Genomic DNA, 19689 nt, shown 5'->3' with positions numbered 1-19689 from the left:
ATAGGACTAGTAGTTAAGTATACACCGAAAATTACATTATCTGAGCAACAGCTACAGCTCAAACTCCAATACATCATACTCCCCACTTCCCTGTGCACAACAATGCGTCCTTCCCCCTTGAAGCGTCTGTTCCAACAGGCGACTCATCTGTACCTGACTCAAAATCCGGCACCGCTGCAACTCAAGCAAGTCGCTCAGATGGCAGTGGAAGCACAGCGTCGTATCGTTCAAGAACGACTGTTTCCGAATAGCATCGCTGCTACTGCGCGCCACTGCCGGCGTCCGCAGCTCAGGTAAAAGAATAATCGCAAACCCCGAAATCAGCCACTTACCGCTCGCACTCAGACGCAGAATGAACGCATTATTTGCATCGGTAATACCCGAAAAAGTGCATATGCGATCTCCAGGTCGCACCTCATACGATCCAGGACCACCTCCACACGCAAGCCCAATGATGCCATTCGTACCCACAAACGACGTGTACCGCTCGTGCCGCTGATCCGTATCTCGTCGGCTCAGTCTGTGGCTTCTGGCCTCCATATACAGTTCTATAGCATCATTCGTCATGCTCCGCTTGATAATGTCACGCATAACTATACTCCCATCACCTGTCTCCGCCTCCCCCCACGGCTGCGCATCCCGAGCCGCAGTCGCGCGTATCAGCCCCGTGATAATCAGATCCGTCGACTCTTCAATAATGGACTGGCGCACCTTTTGCGATGGCCCGGGGTTGCCGTACGGCACGTATGGATCCGCAAAGCTGAGCAAGATGTCAGTCCCGTCTTTTGTGACGAGATCCCCGAGATCGAGGATGTCTTGGCTAGATAGCGATTTTGGGTGCATGTTTGAGCGCGTCCAGCCTGGGCTCCAGGTTTTTGGGAGAAAGGCCTCGTCGTGGTCGACGAAGTCGCCCACTTCGGTTATGGTGCTGACGAAGGATATGGAGGCTGTCATGCACGGTGTTGCTGTTAAGACGTAGACATGCGGCTGGACTTGGGGGCAAAGTTGTAGTACGTGTTGTGCGAGTTTTTCGGGTGAGACGTTGAGGGCTTGGGTGAGGAAGGCAAGGAATTTGTAGTCGTCTTTGTCGCCGCCTCGGTGGTCGCTGTTGCATTGGTTGCGGAGGACGTCGACGAGGAGCTCCACTGCTGATTTGCTGTAGTCGGGTAGAATCTTCTCCCCACGCCCCTTTGATGCTACACCCAGGAACCCGTAGACACGGTCATGTTCGACTGTGCTCTGGGATGAAGCAAACGCTTGTAGAAGGTCGCGCAGCCGGAACGTAGCTTTCAACGTCCGGCTGTTTCGGCGCCCCATGACTTCTCTCCTATACTGCTTCGAGTGCTTGAAATCCCGCCGGTACTTGAACAACAAGTACCCACGACTCGCATAGATCTGCCTTGCAGCAGATACAATCGGCTTGGCCGTCAATCCATCTTTCCAGATATTTTCAACGACTGCGGCGTCGACGCTGAAATCGCCACACCATATGTCGACGCGTTGCGCGAGTACAAACTCCTGGACTACCCATACACGGCCCCAGTACGGTTTTTCGAGTACGGTTGCTAGGGCGTGATGGAACTCCTCGACCCGTAGCAGATATGGATGTCGCGCAAGCATAAAGGCTAATTCTTCCGTTCCCGTGGCGAGGCCAAGCCACACAATGACGGATTCGGCGCCAGTGTATATATCGCGCATGAGAGAAACTTGGTGGTTGCGTTCTGCCATGTTGCTCTGGTCAATGACAATGGCATCAATCCACAGTGGCATGGGTTTACTTGGATCCTTTTCCGAGCTTTGTCGCAGATACTCTTTTTTGCGGTACTGTCTAAGAAAGTTCCACAAGCCCTCTCCGACTGTGAACTTTGATCCTCCGATTTCCATGATCTTTCTTTGACCGCCCTTGTCCCATGTGTATGACAGTGCAATAAACGCGGGCTTCTCGTCCAGGTCGCATGTTGAGAGTTTTGCTTGGATTGGCTCGTACTCTGGTGCAAGTACTATTTCCAGGAGTCTGATGGTCTTCTTGGTTGGGTCCAGGGGGCCATATTGCAGCGCGGGTAGCGCGTCTAGAGGGTCTTGGAGATCGGGTAAGGAAGTTACTGTGGGTATGACGGTTACACTTGATTTGCGTTTTGACATGGAAACTCGAAATGGGTCCACAAATGTTTTTCTGAGCAGACTCTGCTTCGGTCCCTCGGGTGTATCCATAGTCGTATATATCTTTTTAGGAGCAACTACGGGAAATGCGATGACTTGAAGATTTCTTGTCGGCACGGCTGAGGCAAGAGATATCGGGTGGCAAATCCTATCAGATCATTGTGGTATCTTGCTCTGAGGTTGGTGATGTCTTTGCCTGGCCTTAACTGCGAAAATATCTTGATGACGACACGTATTCTGCGACACGACTAATGGGAAACCCTTGTCCGTGCAGTTGGCATGGCGATATTGTTGGGCTCGGTTACAGCGCTAAGTAGTTGTGGGCAGAAGCCGTCACGCGCTTGGTGATTGTGTGAATCTGCTGCTACCAGCAGAGCAATACCTCTCGCTCCATGGCTTCCGGTGTTAAGCTTTGTATATCAAGTAGATAGGCAAGATTTTACTGCCCTGAAGAATAATCGATGTCGCGTTGACATGAGGTCATTAAAGAATCTTTTGGCCCCCACGATCGGTCACGTGACCGTATCGAGATCCTTCGAAGAGGCAGCGATCATAGTACGAGTTCCAGATCTGAGGTAGTGTAGCGAAAAGAAATAGCCCGTACTCTGAACTTAACTATTGCACGGGTATGTTGTTTCCCTAAAGCAATGTAGTCGACTTGCATATCACTTACTGCACATGCAGCTGCCTTTTCAAGCATTAGCCCATTTCATGGGAACGTATTTATAACTTTCTGACCTTTTTCCTTTAACAATGGTATCCATACTCGACCAAATGCGAGATAGTCGCTGTAAATCAAGCGGTGTTGCCTATCTTGGGTGATCTTGTGGTTATTCGAGTATGCGCATGCTGAGTACGTTCGTAGAAAGGACTTGCTTGCGTTGGCATGGTAGGCTCTCATACTCCAGGGGCACCTAGATTGGTGGCGTCATCTCATCTAATAAAGCTGTGCCGAGTGTTGGTTGCCTGGTGTGTAGGAAGCCAATTACCGAGAGTGTGCATTGAAAACACAGTTTATCGTATCATCCAGAGTACAGCCAGGCTTTACGTAACCTGAACGATCCGAAAACGAAACACTCTGAGAATTCCAATACATTTTATGCGGGGAATACAGTTTTGTTTACGCCTTATTTTGATTTGCAAAAGCTAGCTCAGGGTCCATAGTAGAGTGCTATTTTAGTGCCGTCACTAGAGCCATGGCCACTCAGAGATCGATCTTTGACTACACCTATCTTCATGTAAGTATGTCAAAGTTCGTTCTTCATCCTCAACTATCCCATCAGTACCTTTTACATAAGCTCTAGGTCTCAATGCCGAAAGTGCCCGCGTTTAGCCTAATTTCAAGGGGCGCCTTACCCGTGTACCGCGCTGATCATGCATGTCAGCCTCATACCCCCTCTTGTATGCACTCAATATTTCAACGTCCTATCATCGACGTTCGCCTGAGTTTATCTTGTGAAAGGCATGCTCGGATACTAGATATTTCTTATATGCTTGCTATCTGAAATGAATAGAATTCACGGTGTGCAAGATGTCTGGCCGCTTATTTCCTTTATAGACGTATATTGTTGTTACACCTCCTGGTTGCACCAAAGTGCATGATTACATACAGATACGAGTTCATATATCTTCGCATCCTAAAAGAGTAGTCTGAAATCCTTCTGTACACAGCCCTAGCTGAAATGTCAGCTGTCAGACGTGGGTTGATTCGAGAATGAATATTTATACTGCTCTTGTTGCCGATTTTTTTCTTACGATCATTCATCCTCTCACACTGGTAAACGTTCATTCTGCTACAGCCGCTTGTAAACCAACATGCGTGGCTTTATCCCTTCATTTCTAGCAACTGTACTAGTTGCGGCTGTGACAGTACATGCCCAAGTCAAGTCTTACATTCCGACTGAAGCAGAGTACCGTACAGAGTGCAAAACCTGCCCACGCTCACTTTGTCCTAATAAGCTTTACTATGAATACGAAGAGCGCCTCAACGTAACATGTTGGACACACGGAACGAAGATCATGGGAGATAACTTATGGCTCAAGACTGAGGCTGGCTGCTACATAACCCAGTACGATGTGCTAGAGTACGCTGGAGACTGTAAGTATAATTGAGATTAGACTTGAGGAAAACAACTAACAGTCGCTCGCTAGACACAACTGATCTTAAATACTGCGGCCCCGCTTCTGAGGTTCAGAGGCTTACCCTTCAAGATGCAAAACTGAAATACAAGACTGAGTGCAGAATCTGCCCCGAGCTGAACTGCGATGTCGTATCATATCTCAACGAGAACACCGAGTTGGACCTGACTTGCTGGTATCCAGACGGACAACTCATCATTGATGATCCGTGAGTGACTCTCCATTGCCCAACACACACGGCACGAAAGTCAGCTGACATGAATGCGCGCACAGATACTGGCACAAAACAACAAACAACTGCTACGTCGCAAGGAAAAACTTGTACTCGAAACCTGACCTGACCAAGCTGGATGATTGCGGCCCCGTCCCATTTCTCGAGATCTTACACCACAACAATGAAAACGGTACAAGCGACGTGAACAGGCGTGAGCCGACCCCAGAGCCAGAGCCAGAGCTCGTGCCTGCGCCTATTCCCAAACGCGAAGCAGACATGAATGTCATGTACCTCATCAACGTCACCGTCGGCGAGGAGTACGCCTACTGCCGCTCCTGTCCCAAGGAGTCGTGCAAAATCGAGAAGACATTCGAGTTCAACAACGAGGTCTGGCTGCAATGTCTCAAGACCATCAATAACCTCCCTAGTGAGGGGCCCATCGAGCGCTGGAGCTTGACGACCGATTTCTGCTATATCAACAACAATGACTTTTGGGAGGATCCGGCGGGAGATTTCTACCGTTTCCCCTCTTGCGACCGGTTCGAGCAGGGCGGTGGCTCGGGTGGCGACGAGGATTAAGGCAAGGGATGTTACATAGTACGGTATCAGTGAACAATGAATGAATGACATGGGCAGCCTGACTCTTGCCACTTTGGCCTTGAATGCATGATTGTGGTATTACAAAATAAAAACTATTTACAAAAGAATGTGTTTCGTGACAACGCAACACTAGAATATACTGACTTTCCTCGCCTTGAAGATGGAGAAGGGATCCAGAATATTAAAAGAATGCCTGTTCTTGATGAGATCTGCTGCCTTCTCTGCAACAGCATACATTGTGGATTGCAAGTGTGTTGCGGGGATCAGTGGAATGATACTTGCATCTACGATGCTGAGACCCTTGATACCGTACACGGTAAGATCGCTGCTCACACAGCCGCCATACGCTTCTGGCATCATCGAGCAGCTACCAGACATGTGTGCAAAAGAGGCTTGAAGCCCATTTTGCCCGATGAGATCGTTGATTATCTCGTCGTCTGTCTGCGCTTGAGCACCGGGTGAGAGTTCGACGGGGGAGAATTTGGCGAGATCGGGGCTCGTCCAGTGGTTGCGCGTCCACCGGACCATTGCAAGAATGATCTGGCGGTCGACGGGATTTTGCAGAGAGTTGAACTGGACAACGGGGTTTCCGTACTTGTTCTTTGGGTTGAGTGTGATTGTGCCGCGAGAAAGCGGACGCTGCAGGGCGTTGATGGCGAGACCGAAAGGGACCATGGGGAACTCGGCGACGGCAGCATCAGGACTGGCGTGGAGGTTGGCAATGATGTCGCGTTGCTTTTGGAATCCGCGCAAGAGGTAATAGTCGCCATAGACAGCAGGGAGGTAGCTGCGCACATCTTGCGACTTTACTGTCTGTACAATTTCGTTACATTTGTCCGTGATGGTCTGCAGACTCAAAAAAGCCAAGCTGCTGCCATGGGCCTGAGTGAGAGGTCCACTGGCGGTGCTATCATATTCAGACCACACCGTAGTGTTGAAGTCCGGGTTGGCGCCGCTGAAAGGGTTTGGGAAAGCGAGGTTTTGCAGATCGAACATCATGTTGGCGTTGGGGTGATCCTGCATGTTGGCACCGACGGCTGGCATATGCTTCTTCACTGGTACACCAGCGGCACTGAGCACGTCCCTAGGGCCAATGCCACTGAGCTGAAGCAATTGAGGCGTAAAGACTGCGCCAGCCGCCATGATCACCTCATTCCTAGCGTACACCCTTTTAACAGAGCCATCCCTGCGCGACTTGTATTGGACGCCGCTAGCTGTGAGTCCGGTCAAGAGACCGCTGTTGAAGAGAATCTCATTTACGGTATTTCCGGTGATGACTACGAGGTTCGTGCGGCTCTTGATAGGATCATAGTATTCATTCTTTGCGTGAGACCGTGTTTGTGTCTTGGGTCGCAGAGCAGTGGGTATCCAGAACGCGCCTACAGCTTTGCCTGAACCTTGCTCCTTTGGCAAGGGCACACCAGCCCTCTTGTAGGCCGCCCAGATTGTCTTGGTGTCTTGATACTCGAATTTGGGGAAGGAAGCCTGGATGGGGCCGTTGGTGCCGTAGTACGATGCGTCGTATGTGGTGCCAAACTCTTTGACATTGGAGTCGGTTGGCGGTGTGAAAGTCGTTGATTTTTTGAAGTAGTACAGAAGATTGTTGAAGTTCCATCCGTTGTTACCTAGTTGTTCCCAAGCATCGTAGTCGGCAGCAGATGCACGGTCAAAGGCCATGCCATTGACGACTGACCCTCCGCCCAGAACGTTCCCTACCCAGACGGGGTGTGAACTACCAGTATTTTTGTCATATGCTGAAGTAATATCGTACATGAGCGGTTTGTTCACGCTGTTTGCGAAGCTGGGTACTCGCGTTGAAATATCATCAACCGCGTACCCATTTTCTATTACGAGCACAGTGCCTTGAACAGGGTCAAATTGGAACTTTCAAGTCCAAGGAAAACACTCACGGCCCGAGTCTTCACTAAGCCGGTTGGCAACAGTGAGTCCAGTTAGTCCTCCGCCCACAATAATGAAGTCAAAGGTTTGCCCGCCAACATCGGGCTCCGTATTGCTGTTACCACCATTTTGGGGATTGGTTATGCGTGGTACGAAAGAGGAAAGAAACAAAAGACCAGATAAAATTAAAGACATGATAATGAGCGTAAGTAAGCTGAAGAAATGTGTAGGCACCCAGTGAGAGGTGCAAAATACGAAATCAACAGTCCCTCTAGCTCCTTAAAGCGAGGTAAATGGAAGGTTTATACGTGAACTTACTCGCTACTGGTCAGAATCGATAAATGCTAGTACGTAGTTTGCGGATAGACCTCCCCTGAGGCAGCATAGTTACCCGAAACTTTGTACAACTAGCCAGTGGTCTGCTGCAGGCGAGGCACGGCGAGTACGGCGAGTGTGGCGACATCATTGACCATAAGAGTCTCCTTGCCTGGTTTTCTCAACGCTTGGGAAAGCGAAGATTGCCAATAGCTCAACGCGCTCACAGCGTGATGCTGAGTCTAGACCGGCGTAGCGTGGGCATAGCAGGTAGGTATGTCTTCTTTACTGACGGGTCTTCTAAATAGCACATTTTCAAATCAGCGGACCATGTAATGGCATGTTTTCAGGGTCTAGATCAATGGAGGGAACCAAACATAACGATGGTGAACACGAAGGAAAATTCGGCGCAGCTGGATGGCTATTGTAGGCAAAAACTTTGTGCAATATCGTATGACAAGCGCCACTTTGACAAAGAAGAGCATAGCTCCCATGTAGGCCTAGACCCGTGACCCTGTTTTTATGTCGATGCCGAAAAAAAGGTGGGGGAAATGGCGATGGCGTAGCTGTTCATGTAGGTACAGGGGGTTGAAACTTTGGGTCAATCCTGCAGGAGCCGTGGCCTGGAAGCGAGCGATAATAGACACGGCATATTAACTCTTGGCGAGAACGCCGCTTTGCTCATTATCGGCCTGCTCCTGACTAGTCTTGCTAGCTTTATTCCCGATGTCTAGGGTATCGACATTTGGCTAAGCCGGACGCTATTCATCGTCTAGATCGCCTGTGGCGTCTGGCATTGCCTAATTGGGCATCGATGGCTGTGGCTGCCAAACTAAATTACCTGCACAGCGACCAGCAACTACCTAGCGTCCTCTCAAACTTTGCAACAATTACAGCTCTCCATCCAACAAAGCCTCTTCTCAGCCCCGCTGCAGATCAAACGTCCGATGTTCAAACAGGCGGGATCTTGAAACGGTTAACCTGGGGCGCCTGAGGGTTTCGCTACGTACGTAGGACAATCCTTAGCACAACTGGCTGACAACCTCGGCCTGGCGAGCTACTTCAGGTAGGATGTGTCAAGAGGCGCGAGCTACACTTGTGTACTTGCACCGTTCCTAGTTTAGCCCAGGGCTCGTAATCAAATGTAATTCTGGCGGCAGCCACATGCCATAGGACGGCCATGCCGAACCTGAAAACTGTTGGCCTAAACGCCATCCCAAGCTAACCTTGCTTCAACGACACGAACCTTTCCTGGCCAGTCAAAGACGTGACCGCTGACTATGCCCAAAACATCCCACCTGATCAATGGGCAAAAGTCTTCACAAGTTCTCTAACGGTCAGGACTATTGAACTTACCTCGAGGCGTCCAGCCCTTGGTCGACATTTCGAAACTCTCTGCTACTCTGAAATGAAAACAGTAGCGACATGGCTCTAGGCAAGCGTAAAGATTAACAAACAACCATGGTTTAACAAATGCCTTTTCTGAATACGCTAAACATCGGGTTTACTCATACTAAGAGATAAACAGAGATCTCGAGTGGGGAAACTCGGGCGAGATCACCCCTTGACTCACCAAGTACGGATTAAGCGTTGACTCGCGCGACTACCACCAAACCATATGCAGGTACTCTGGCCGCTGTAGGATTTCGTAACCGTGTGTTTCGAATGGGCAGGTTTTGACGGCTGGCTGTGTACTTCCGTAGCATTAATGGGCGAATATTATAACGGTTCGCACACCCACGTGGCACCTGGTACAACTACTGCACAACATCTATCTTGGTAAGGGCACTAACATACCGGGACAATACACATCGGCCCACTCGCCCAGACCTTTTCTTTCTTTTCCCAGTTTTTAGTTTTCCTCATACCGCCATGGCTGTGCCTACGACACCAGAAGGGCTTCCTCTGGACGATCGTTCAAATGCCATCAAGATACCACTTATTGTATTGATTGTATTCAGCTCCATCTTCGTTGCAATTCGACTGGGCATCAATTGGAGGAACAGGAATTTCTTTCTTCTCACAGATCATTTGCTATGGACTGGACATGTAAGTGTAGCCCTTTGACTCTTACACGTTTCGTCCTAACATGATCAAAGGTAGTAGCTATAGCAGGCGGTGCATGCTGCTACAAAATGGCTGAATACGGTGGCGGAAAGCACGTCTGGGATCCATTCATGACACCACAACGCCTGGAAAAACAACTCTACTATGTTTGGCTGAGCCAGATACTCAATCTCTACGGAATGGCACTGGTCAAGCTTAGTGTCTGCGCCTACATTTTCATGCTCGACTTTTCCAAGACCTTTCGCATCATGATCTGGATCTCGATTGTTGTGCATGTGGGGATCAACTTTGTGTTTCCCACGGTGGTTTTATTCGGGGAATGCACGCCCTACTCCAAGCATTGGGACGTGACGGGAACCAAGCCTGGTTCATGTTGGGGATCAAAGCCGAGGGTTATCTCGGGCTACTCTGGAGCAGCAGTCAACATTGCGACGGATTTGCTGTACACAATGGCGCCTTTGGTGTACATTTCGCGGGTTCAGCTTTCGAAGCGCACAATCTGGGGTGTCCGCGCAGTCTTTCTCTGCGGTCTTGTGTAAGTTTCACAGGTCCCAATACACTGGACTTTCTCTGTGCATCCCACTAACAAAACTCTAGGACAACAACAATCTCCGCATTAAAACTACACGAAATGAAGGCGCTGGCCAACACCAAAGACCCAAGCTTCGAATCTGTCAACCTGAGCATCTTTGCCTCAGCCGAAGTCTTCGTCGGCGCATTCACCGCTTCACTACCCCCACTACGGAAAACATTCGAAAACTTCTTGCGCAAGATCCTTCCCACCAGCATCACCGGCTCCTCAGGCAAAGGCTCAAAAGTATCCCGTCAAAGCTACATGCTCGACGACATGGAGGCGCGGTCGACTGCCAAGTCCTGGCCGGGCAAACCGGAAACAGATGGCGACAGCGAGTTGGGCATACTACCTGATGAAGGAATCGCAAGGCCAACAAATAGCTCCGACCAAGCAATTACGAAAACCACACACGTCACCGTGACAGAAGACGACCGAAGTGCGATTTCACGGCGTCAAGACGAATGGGCATGACACCCCCTTTTTCCTTTGTTCATCAAATCTTCTTTCCTTCAAATGTACTTGTAAAACTTCCACGAAACAAATGATATCCACGATTTTGCAAACACTATAACACTCCTTTTCAAGGTTGCGGCCCCCCTGGCGTTTTTACCACATGCAAACGTTGCAGATCACACCCATGCCCTGCATAACCGAGGTCACCATCAAATCATCGTTGAAACCACTCCCTTCTCCAACATCTCTCTAACCAACCAACCAACCAACCAACCAACCTTTTCTTTTACTAACCCATACAACCCATTTCGCGTCAGAATGTCGACGTCAATTCCATACACCGTCTCCCTCTCCTTCCGCGGCTACGCCCAAGGCCGCACATTTCATGATCCGCAAACAGGGCTCCCGCAATGCCACTATTTCGGCGGCATACCTTACGCGCTCCCTGCGCAACGCTTCCAGCGCGCGAAACCGCTGCCGCCGTGCTATCGCTACGGCACGCAGGTTAACCCAGGGGTGTTTGACGGCGCCTGTGGAGTGTGTCCGCAGCCAGCGTCTGGACCGGGGAAAGAGGATCAAGTCGGAGAGGAAGACTGTTTGCAGTGTAATGTTTGGGTTCCGAGCGGTGAGGTACCAGTGGGAGGTCAGTTTTTTTCGAGGTTGTGCAATAGAGAGAGAGGGAAGGTAATGAGCTAACGCGGGGAGTTTAGGCTGGCCAGTGCTATTTTGGATTCGTATGTGGAATTTCCCTTTTTTTCTTTCTTTCTTTCCCCATCTCCTTTTTCCCAGTTTTCTGTCATTTTGTCCTATCTTCTGTTTAAACTTATTATTGGGCCGGTGTGATTGCGCCACTTTTTTGTATCCAGCATCCAGGTCCACGGGTGATCTTCCCGCCATGGCAAATGGCAAATGGAACATCCCGAGTACACGGGTCAAACATGGGGAAGGGAGAGAGAAAAAAGCAATGAAAACCCAAAAAGCCTGTGCAACCCTGTTTTCGTTTTAGTTCCGCATCAACATCGGGCACGGCACTTGACCTTTCGCGTCCCACATCGCCGGAAAGGAGATATATCACCAAAAAACACACGTTTCGCATAAAACTGACTCGAGACCTTTGTTCTTATTTGAAAACTTTAGACGGCGGCTTCCTCCAATGGGGCACCCCCAACGGCCTCGATCTCCGGTCTCTCCTCTCCGACTCGCCCACGCGCTGCATAATCGTAGCCCCCGCGTACCGCCTCAATGTATTTGGGTTCTTGGGTTCACGTCAGCTCGATGACGCGTGCGGTGGCGGTAGCGGTAGCGGCGAGTACGATGCTAACGTAGGGTTCTGGGATCAGCGGCTAGCGCTGCAGTGGACTCACGAGAATATCGCGTATTTTGGGGGTGACGCGGCGAATATCACGCTAGGTGGTTACTCGGCTGGCTCGCATTCTGTGTTCCATCAGTTGTCGTATGACTTGGGGTTGCCCGCGAGCAAAGCGGTAGTGAAGAGGGCCATGATGCTGTCGAATGGGCCGGGGATGCAACCAAAGAGCTTGGACGAGGCGCAAGATCAGTTTGAAGAGCTGATGCGGGTTTTGAGGATCGATGCCGGATTGGGGCCCGCGGAGCAGCTGGGGAGGCTAAGGGCGGTGCCGGCTAGTGAGATTGTCAAGGCGAGTGGGAAGATGAAGTTGCATCAGTTTCGCGCGGTGACGGATGGAGTGTTTGTTCGCCATGGGTTATTGGAAGAGCTGTCCAATGGTGTATACGCCCAACGAATGAAGCGGCGCAATATTCAGCTCATCATTGGTGAGTGCAAAGACGAGCACTTCATGTACGGGACTTGGCGCCCGCCTCAGCCAGGCTACACTTACATGCTGCACCGCCTCGAAGCCGACTATCCTCGGGAAGCTTGTAAGGTACTGATGTCACATTACTTTCCTGGCCGGAAGCTTCCATCGCGATTTAAGAGCTGGCAGGAGGCGTTTGGCCACATCTACGCTGATGTGCAGATTCACGCGCTACGACGGGGAATGGTGAATGCGCTTGTAGAACATGGAGCCGGCAGTCTAATTCACAGATATCGCATCGAGTGGCGTGCACGGTGCGTGGACAATGAGCTTCCCAGCCATTTTGGCGTCACGCACGGGTCTGACATTCCCATCTGGTTCTGGGGCAATGGCAGCGACTTGACTGAGGAGGAAAAGCAGATTGCAGCACGGGCATTTCATCACCCGCTGAGTAAGTTTTTAAGGGGAGAGGATATGGAGTGGGGGACGGAGCATGCGATGCAATTGCGGACGTTGAAGAGTGATGGTCGGGTTGTAGTTGAAGAAGATACGAGGATCGAAGAAGGTCTCAGGCTCTGGGATGCACTGAAGAAAGTTGGTGCGACGGGTGAGCCGAAGGAATCAGCAAGGCTTTGAGGGTGTAGGGCTTGATAGATTGCTGTATTTGAAACCGGGTATCGTCAATGAGAGATGTGACGGAGGTGTTATTGAATTAATCCTCCTTACTTCTTTGCCATCTTCTAAGACAGACACAAGTGTCTTGAACTATGACATTACGGGCATTATTTTCTACATTATTATTCAGCAGTTAAGCAAATCAAAAGAATTGTCCCAAACTCGTTCATCAACTTATCGTATTCGATAGTGAAGCACGGTCCAAAAACATATATTTTATTTTAGGAACTATACATCATATCATTTCATCATATACGCCAGCCCACTGCCATCAAACCAAAAAAGCAGCCCAGACATTACAATGGAACTCTCATACCAAGATCAAAATCACAAAGACATGATACAGCATGGTGCCACACAAACCAATTTGCGAGCATAGAGAAACTAGAGAGCGAGTGGAAGTGTGGCAAGTTTGCAGCGCAACCCGATGAGAAAAAAAGACCCAGAATATTGAAAAGAAAAGAATTGTGAGCTGGGAGTTTTTCCAAACTCGCAGACAGAGGTATCAACCATCATTGCGCCGTTAAACCATCCGACCCAATGCACAGAATTTTTTCAGTCAGATGAGAAAAATTATCCGAGAGTTTTGTTCTCCTTAGGTAACCGCTTCAGGGCTTCTTCGACATCCTTGTGGTCGACTACGACGCCGCTCTCAGAACAGCGGGCCTTGGCGCGGAGCTCACTGCACAGGTTATCAATATCGATGGTGCCATCCTTGAAATCTGGGCGACTTGAGAGCTTGTCCCTGCGTGCTGTTAGTGAATCCATGGCTTCAGTATGTGCAAACTCCACTAACCAAATCTTGTGGCAGTTGAGAAGCGAGTTGACATCCTCGCCTGGAACCACTTCGTCGTCACCATCCTGGCCTTCTTGTGCACGCTCAATCTCGTCGAGAGGATTTGGCTTCTGCACAGCTGGTGTATCACCAAAGTGGAAGGGGCTGACATAGCCAGTGTTGAGGAATGCGTCATTGAAGAAGCCACCGGTGAAGTCGCCGTCGCCAACAATGGCGTTTTGAGTATCGCGGTACTCTCCAAAGAGAGTAGGGTCGAATTGGCCGCCGTTTTGATTCGCGAGGTAGTCGATGCCGGTGACGGCAGGAGTCGGGGATTTGGCGGATAAGACTGCGGGAGAAGGTTTGGCGTCAGATTGAGACATGGCACGAGGCATGGGGTTACGAGGATTTCCACAGGCCATGTTGAGTTTTTCGCAGAAGAGCACCTCACCTTCGGAGTTTCCATGGCACACATAGCCGTCTGTGATTGTGTCTGCCTGCTGGTTGGGCGAAGCATGACTTGGTTCTGGGGATGTACCACAGGACGAGTTTTGATTGGTGGGCGATGTGGAAGAATTCGAAGGCGAGTCAGAATGGTTAGATGAACCACTGTTGAATTGGAAAACACGCGATTGTGATCCCGTGGAGCTTGCAGTGTTGCTGCGAGAGGCTCCATTGTTTGTTGTGCTGCTGCTGCTGTTGTTGTTGCTGAAGCCAAAGAAACCGTTCAAGCTGCCAGAGCGCTGAGTCTTTGCTCCTGCACTCATTGGGGCGGGAGAGTCGGTGGTGGAACCATTGGCGTTGCTGTTCGGGCTGAGGTCTCGTCCGGTACTGTTGTGTCGTCCCGATACGCTCGAAGACACGGAAGCGTTTTTGTTCTTGGTCAGTGAGCCGTTGTCGAGGAGCTGAGCGCCTGGAAGCCCGCCGAAACGTGGGAAGTCAAATGAAAAGTTGTTTACAGTGGTGTTGGTGTTGAGCATGGAGCTGAAGCCTCCAGTGAGCGGTGGGGTGCGACTGAGACCGCTGCTGTTCATTGACAGGCGTTTCCGGTACTCGCGAAGTTCCATCTGCAGCCTTTGTACCTGCGCGCGCAATAAGCCGTTCTCGTGGTTTGTAGCATCAGAGGCCTTTTCGAGCTCCTGGACCTTGGTCTCGAGATCCTTGAGGTGCTTTTCCTTGCGTTCCCTGAAAGCCCGCTGGGCGGCGCGGTTCTGGGCCTTGCGCTTCTATTGCTAGAGTCAGTTTTTGATCAAGTAGTCATCACCCGTTAGCGACCTACAGTTGTAGGCTCAGAAGTCAGCGGCTTGCGACCTGGCTTCTTAGCTTGCTTATCCTCGCCTTCTCTGCGCTTGCCGCCTCCCTCGTCGTCTTCAGCTTCTTCGTCACCAGGACTCTTGCGCTTCTCGCTCGAGTCGCCGGGAGTGTCGCCAGGAAGGGCACCAATCATGTCGCCGTCAGCATTTTCAAAGTCGAAACCGTTGTCGCCGTCGAGATAGTCGATGAAAGGGCTCTCTTCGATGCCGACGTTGCTGAAGCCAGTGCCGCCTGTAGATTGCTGAGGCGAGGTGAAGTAGGCGGGGTCGAGGGCGTCGACGGGATACTGGAACTGCGCGTCGTCCATGGATTGCTTGCTGTGATGACCATTGTGGAGGCCTGTGGAGAAGAGGTCGTTGGGGTTTTGGTTGTTGGAAGCGAGGGCAGCGAGGAGCAGGTCTTGCTGCGTGGCATCTAGGTAGAAGGGCGCGCCATTCTGGAAATCGTTGCCTGTGCCGGCCATTGCGAAAGCTGGGGTGAGTGTGGAAAGGCGGCTGGGGCAGTGGGTGAGCTGGGTAGCTGCGGAGACTCCGCGGGGTCGATGGGAGTGAGGGTCAGACTACGAGTGACTATTGTTGCCACCTGAAGCGACGCGGCGCGGCGTCACGGGACTGAGAGCAGGTAGAGTGTATGATAAATGTGTGAGGGATAAGGATGACGCAAAAGGTGTGGGTGGAACAGAGCAGTGTGCAGGGTGGGTAAAAGCGGGTAGGCTGCCGGTAAACGGCCGCTGAGCAGATGCAAAAGCGCCGATATCAGGGCGTCCCGTGCAGAGGGCGGACGAATATTGGCGAGAGAGAAGGAGAGGGAGACGGGGAGGGGGCGTGGGCAGTGGGTGGAAGCAAGGTGGCCAGAGGCAGGATGAGGAGGCCTAAGGGCGCAGTGGGATGAGGCGACACCCTTGCCCTGGCTGATGGAAGGACTTGGTGCGACTTTTTTCCGAGCCCGGCGTGCGGCGGTTGTGTTGCGGCGGACCAGCAGCAAAGCACGTGAGGGTCGAGAGAGGAACGAGGGAGGGGCTGTGGCTGCGAGGGGAGAGTGGAATGGAGTCGGGTCATCAGAGAGGCCGATGGGGAGTCGGGGATGGGCAAAGGGCGCAGCAGTGAATGTGAATGCAGTCAATCAGTGAGGCGCGGAGGGGCCCGTGGCTGATTGCTAAGCACGCGGTGTGGTGGGGGTGCAGGTGCGGACAGAAGGCCCTCGAACATGAACGACCGACAGCAACACCGACGCCTGTTCCTGCAAGGGCAGGTGTTTAGTGTGTTGTTATTGTTATTATTATCTACCCTATGAACTCTTCGAATAGCACCACACTCTAAGCTCCATCTAGTACTTACACAGTGCACTGCTTGGCCCCAAGAAAGCATTGCTTTCATTTCGACCATATGTATGAGACCCTAGTGCTCGCTGTCCTTGGCTGTGCAGGGCCTGCTGCCGTTGTCGTCGCATGTTGGAGATGCATCTTGATCGGCTCTACCATGCAGCCAGCAGCCAACCACCAGCTGCTGACTGCTGACTGATATGCATCGTGTGGCTAGTATGCAAGTAACCAAGTACCAAGTGTGTTGATTGATTGCGGGTGGAGAGCGGCGGTAGGGCTGAGAGCTGGGGAACAATCAAGGGTTCACAAACGGTGGGGCGTCGCCAAGCCTCGTGCCTGCCTCCAGCCGTCATGCTTCCACGACGCGACTTCCTCACCCGCCACGCCTACGTTGTCACCACCCTAACCCCCACCTTACCCACTCTCATCTGTCCATCCCACACCTCCTCACAAAATGGCCGACCAGCTCAAGTACACCAAGAATGCCATCAACGCGAAGAAGCAGGAGATTGCCCAGGAAGAGGCCCAGCGCGCAGAATGGGCCGAACAGCTGGCCCAGATGGATGCCTTGCTCAAGGACACTGGCGACAACCAGGAAATGAAATCCATGCGCAGTGAGATGATCGGAACCATTGCTCACCACGATGCCAAACTCGACCGCCTCCGCCCAGAGCTGGCCGCCCTCGAGGCTCAATTGCCCCAAGCCCCGGCTGCTGCCGAGCCTGCAGGCCCCAAGTTCGACCCTGAGAAGCATCCCGTTCTGCGCAAGGCCATGGAGAAGCAGGAGCCCGAAAAGACTGTCGCCTTTAGTATCGGAGAAATCTGCGAGGCCCAGTGGACTGACAGGTCTTGGTACAAGGCAAAGATTCAGAGTATCCTGGGTTCCGTCTCAGCACCCAAGTACCTCGTCCGCTTCATCGAGTACGACGATACCATGACCGTCGACCGCACCGCCGTCCGCCCTCTTCCAAGTAAGCGCAAGCGAGAACCTGACACAGCCTCGACCCCGACCTCTTCGGCCCCCGTCACCTCTTCGCATGTCATCTCGGGTCCTGCCACGACGAATCCCAACGCCGTGGCTGCCAAGCCTGCCGGTACAAATGAAGACATGGCCAACAAGAAGCCCAGCCGAGTTCCTACAAAGGGAACCCTCAAGAAGCGCGCCTCCGCTTGGGCCGACTTCCAGAACAAAGTCTCCAAGAAGGGTGTCGCCAAAAAGGAATCCATGTTCCGTACCAGCACCGAGGCTGGCAGCAGAGGTATGCATCTCTTCTACTCTTGTGTCCGTCCTTTATTAATGATTAACAGTCGGCTTCACGGGCTCTGGCAAGGGCATGACCGAAACCCACAAGCGTCAGCGCTACGATCACAAAGCCGATGCTGACAATGACGACGACTACCCTGCTTAAGGCGGGTGCTCTTGAGAAAGCTACGCATCAGCTTGCTGAATTCTCCGCGGTATGTAATAGTACATTCCAACGCTTATCAAATGTCTGAATCTCTGGCTTACAATGCCCTTTGGCCGACACCAGACCTAGACACGTCAGGCAGGAAACAGCAAAACGCACCTCGTCGAGCCGCCATGCTCTTCAGCCTTGTTCAAGAAGGACCCTTGCTGACTTGATGCAGCCCTTCATCCTACATGATATTCATCCCCACGAGTCCGCGCTTGCATCATCACGGCGTTCCCGGCATCTGCATATTTCTGGTATGATTCTTGGGCAAACAAATCTCACCTGTCCGGTCATGTCACTAAGCACGATCCGCTCGATAGGCGTTCGATACCCTTCCATATTTGAAGCTGACGCAAGCGACTACGAAATCTGCTGTGCTGAACAGAGGTCCATGTGTCAGGTAAGGCATACCCCAATGTTCCCTCTTGCACGTGCACATATCTGCTTTAGTCGTTATGTAGTTGCAGGCTGTCGATATGGACCAAATCCATTTTTCAATCAATTGTTCATGATTTACTCTTGTCCGTTGTATATCAAGTGATGTTTCCATGCGGCATTGACCCCAAATACTGTCGCGTCGTTGTGGGTATTCATGAATAGATGCCCCGCAGTTCCACCAAGAAGACCCAACGCACCCTCGCACTCGCGTCCCTTAGCCCCAAACTGCCACTTCCACCCCACGCCCTAATGCTGCACCACCCGCGACGCGACCGTAAACATAGCCGACCGAGGCATGTCGCAGCCGTCTTGTAGACGCACTGCATTGCGACTCGCATATTCATCATGGAAGCGGATTGGGACGAGGTACCATGTTGTTCAATCGTCGAAGCGCATCATCATCACTAACAGACAGCCCGACAGCTAGCAATCGTTCAACTGCCGCCCCCAGGACCACATCTCCCTGCCGTGCCCATATCCACATTCGCTTTTGACACAACCCAAGAACTGCTATGGACAGGTAACAACCATGTGAGTACGTTCGCACTCGGCCAGCCTGGAGCGCATTGCAGCTGACACTGCCTAGGGACGGGTCACGTCCTTTTATGGACCTCACCTTGAACGATATACCTCTTATCGCGGACACGCGCCTCCCGACGGCCCTGTTAAGCAATTCCTCTTCACCGACAAGGGCATCCTCTCCGTCTCCCAGCAAAGCGTCCATTACTCCCACCGGCGCGGCCTCACACATTGGCATCTGACGTATGTTTATGCAAGCACAATCATGGGCGGCAGCTAATCGCCAGCATATAGAAGCCCTGACTTCAAAGATCTGAGATGCATGAACTTTACCTCCAAGGGCACGCGCGAGATCCTCGTCGCAGGATGCCAGGAGCACATGTTCAAGGTAGACGTGGACAAGGGCGTCATTACGGATACTGTACGTTTTGGTCCATGCGACAAAGGTACACGGCTGACCTATGCAGCTGCCAGCTGAAGCTCAGTATACAATCATGAAGCGCGCGGGCCAGTACCTCTGCGCTGCGACCAAGAATGGTGGCATTCACATCATTGATTCCAACTCGCTATCAGTCATCAAGGTTTTCGAGGGTCACACTAGCAGTATTAGTGATATGGACGCAAAGGGGGATTTTCTTGCAACATGTGGCTGGTCGCCTAGGCAGCAGTTCGCCTTTATGCTCGATCCCTTTACGAACGTCTTTTCACTTAAGACGCTGAAGCAGCTGCCCCCGATTCCTTTTCACACGGGCGCGGCCTTTGTCCGAATGCATCCTCGCATGTCGACCACGGCATTCATCGCATCGCAAAACGGCCAGATGCAGGTTATCGACCTGATGAATCCAGACTCGGCAAATCTTCGCCAGCTCAATCTCTATGAATCCTATCTGACTGGTTTTGAGATGGCCCCATCAGGCGAGGCTATTGCGTTGGCAGACTCCAATTCTCATATCCATCTATGGGGCTCCCCGTCCAAGGTTCATTTTCCAGAATACAG

General features: G+C 51.6%; 6 protein-coding genes across 6 annotated transcripts; 3 read left to right on the top strand and 3 right to left on the bottom strand.

Annotated features, from left to right (window-relative positions):
- Positions 1–51: 51 nt before the first annotated feature.
- Positions 52–2142, bottom strand: COCVIDRAFT_105707 (hypothetical protein; the record flags this gene model as incomplete). Its single annotated transcript, XM_014698644.1, has 1 exon — positions 52–2142. One exon carries the CDS (start codon positions 2140–2142, stop codon positions 52–54), a length of 2091 nt encoding a protein of 696 aa, XP_014554130.1.
- A 1833-nt stretch (positions 2143–3975) lies between these two features.
- COCVIDRAFT_105810 (hypothetical protein) lies at positions 3976–5092 on the top strand (the record flags this gene model as incomplete). Its single annotated transcript, XM_014698643.1, has 3 exons — positions 3976–4258; positions 4312–4507; positions 4573–5092. 3 exons carry the CDS (start codon positions 3976–3978, stop codon positions 5090–5092), a joined length of 999 nt encoding a protein of 332 aa, XP_014554129.1.
- A 150-nt stretch (positions 5093–5242) lies between these two features.
- COCVIDRAFT_105828 (GMC oxidoreductase) lies at positions 5243–7207 on the bottom strand (the record flags this gene model as incomplete). The annotated part of the gene is made up of 2 exons (XM_014698642.1): positions 5243–6975; positions 7024–7207. 2 exons carry the CDS (start codon positions 7205–7207, stop codon positions 5243–5245), a joined length of 1917 nt encoding a protein of 638 aa, XP_014554128.1.
- A 1992-nt stretch (positions 7208–9199) lies between these two features.
- Positions 9200–12832, top strand: COCVIDRAFT_105861 (hypothetical protein; the record flags this gene model as incomplete). Its single annotated transcript, XM_014698641.1, has 6 exons — positions 9200–9376; positions 9427–9929; positions 9992–10419; positions 10597–11068; positions 11127–11155; positions 11559–12832. 6 exons carry the CDS (start codon positions 9200–9202, stop codon positions 12830–12832), a joined length of 2883 nt encoding a protein of 960 aa, XP_014554127.1.
- Positions 12833–13444: 612 nt separating this feature from the next.
- COCVIDRAFT_105819 (hypothetical protein) lies at positions 13445–15423 on the bottom strand (the record flags this gene model as incomplete). The annotated part of the gene is made up of 3 exons (XM_014698640.1): positions 13445–13616; positions 13668–14872; positions 14926–15423. The coding sequence occupies 3 exons, from the start codon at positions 15421–15423 to the stop codon at positions 13445–13447; spliced, it is 1875 nt and encodes a 624-aa protein (XP_014554126.1).
- A 1312-nt stretch (positions 15424–16735) lies between these two features.
- COCVIDRAFT_28740 (hypothetical protein) lies at positions 16736–17690 on the top strand (the record flags this gene model as incomplete). Its single annotated transcript, XM_014698639.1, has 2 exons — positions 16736–17540; positions 17590–17690. The coding sequence occupies 2 exons, from the start codon at positions 16736–16738 to the stop codon at positions 17688–17690; spliced, it is 906 nt and encodes a 301-aa protein (XP_014554125.1).
- Between the last annotated feature and the right edge of the window lie 1999 nt (positions 17691–19689).

The sequence above is a fragment of the Bipolaris victoriae genome (genome assembly GCF_000527765.1).
Source record: "Bipolaris victoriae FI3 unplaced genomic scaffold scaffold_74, whole genome shotgun sequence".
NCBI classification, from domain to species: domain Eukaryota; kingdom Fungi; phylum Ascomycota; class Dothideomycetes; order Pleosporales; family Pleosporaceae; genus Bipolaris; species Bipolaris victoriae.
Note: the sequence above shows the minus strand (reverse complement) of the source record. Positions and strands in the feature narration are given on the sequence as shown.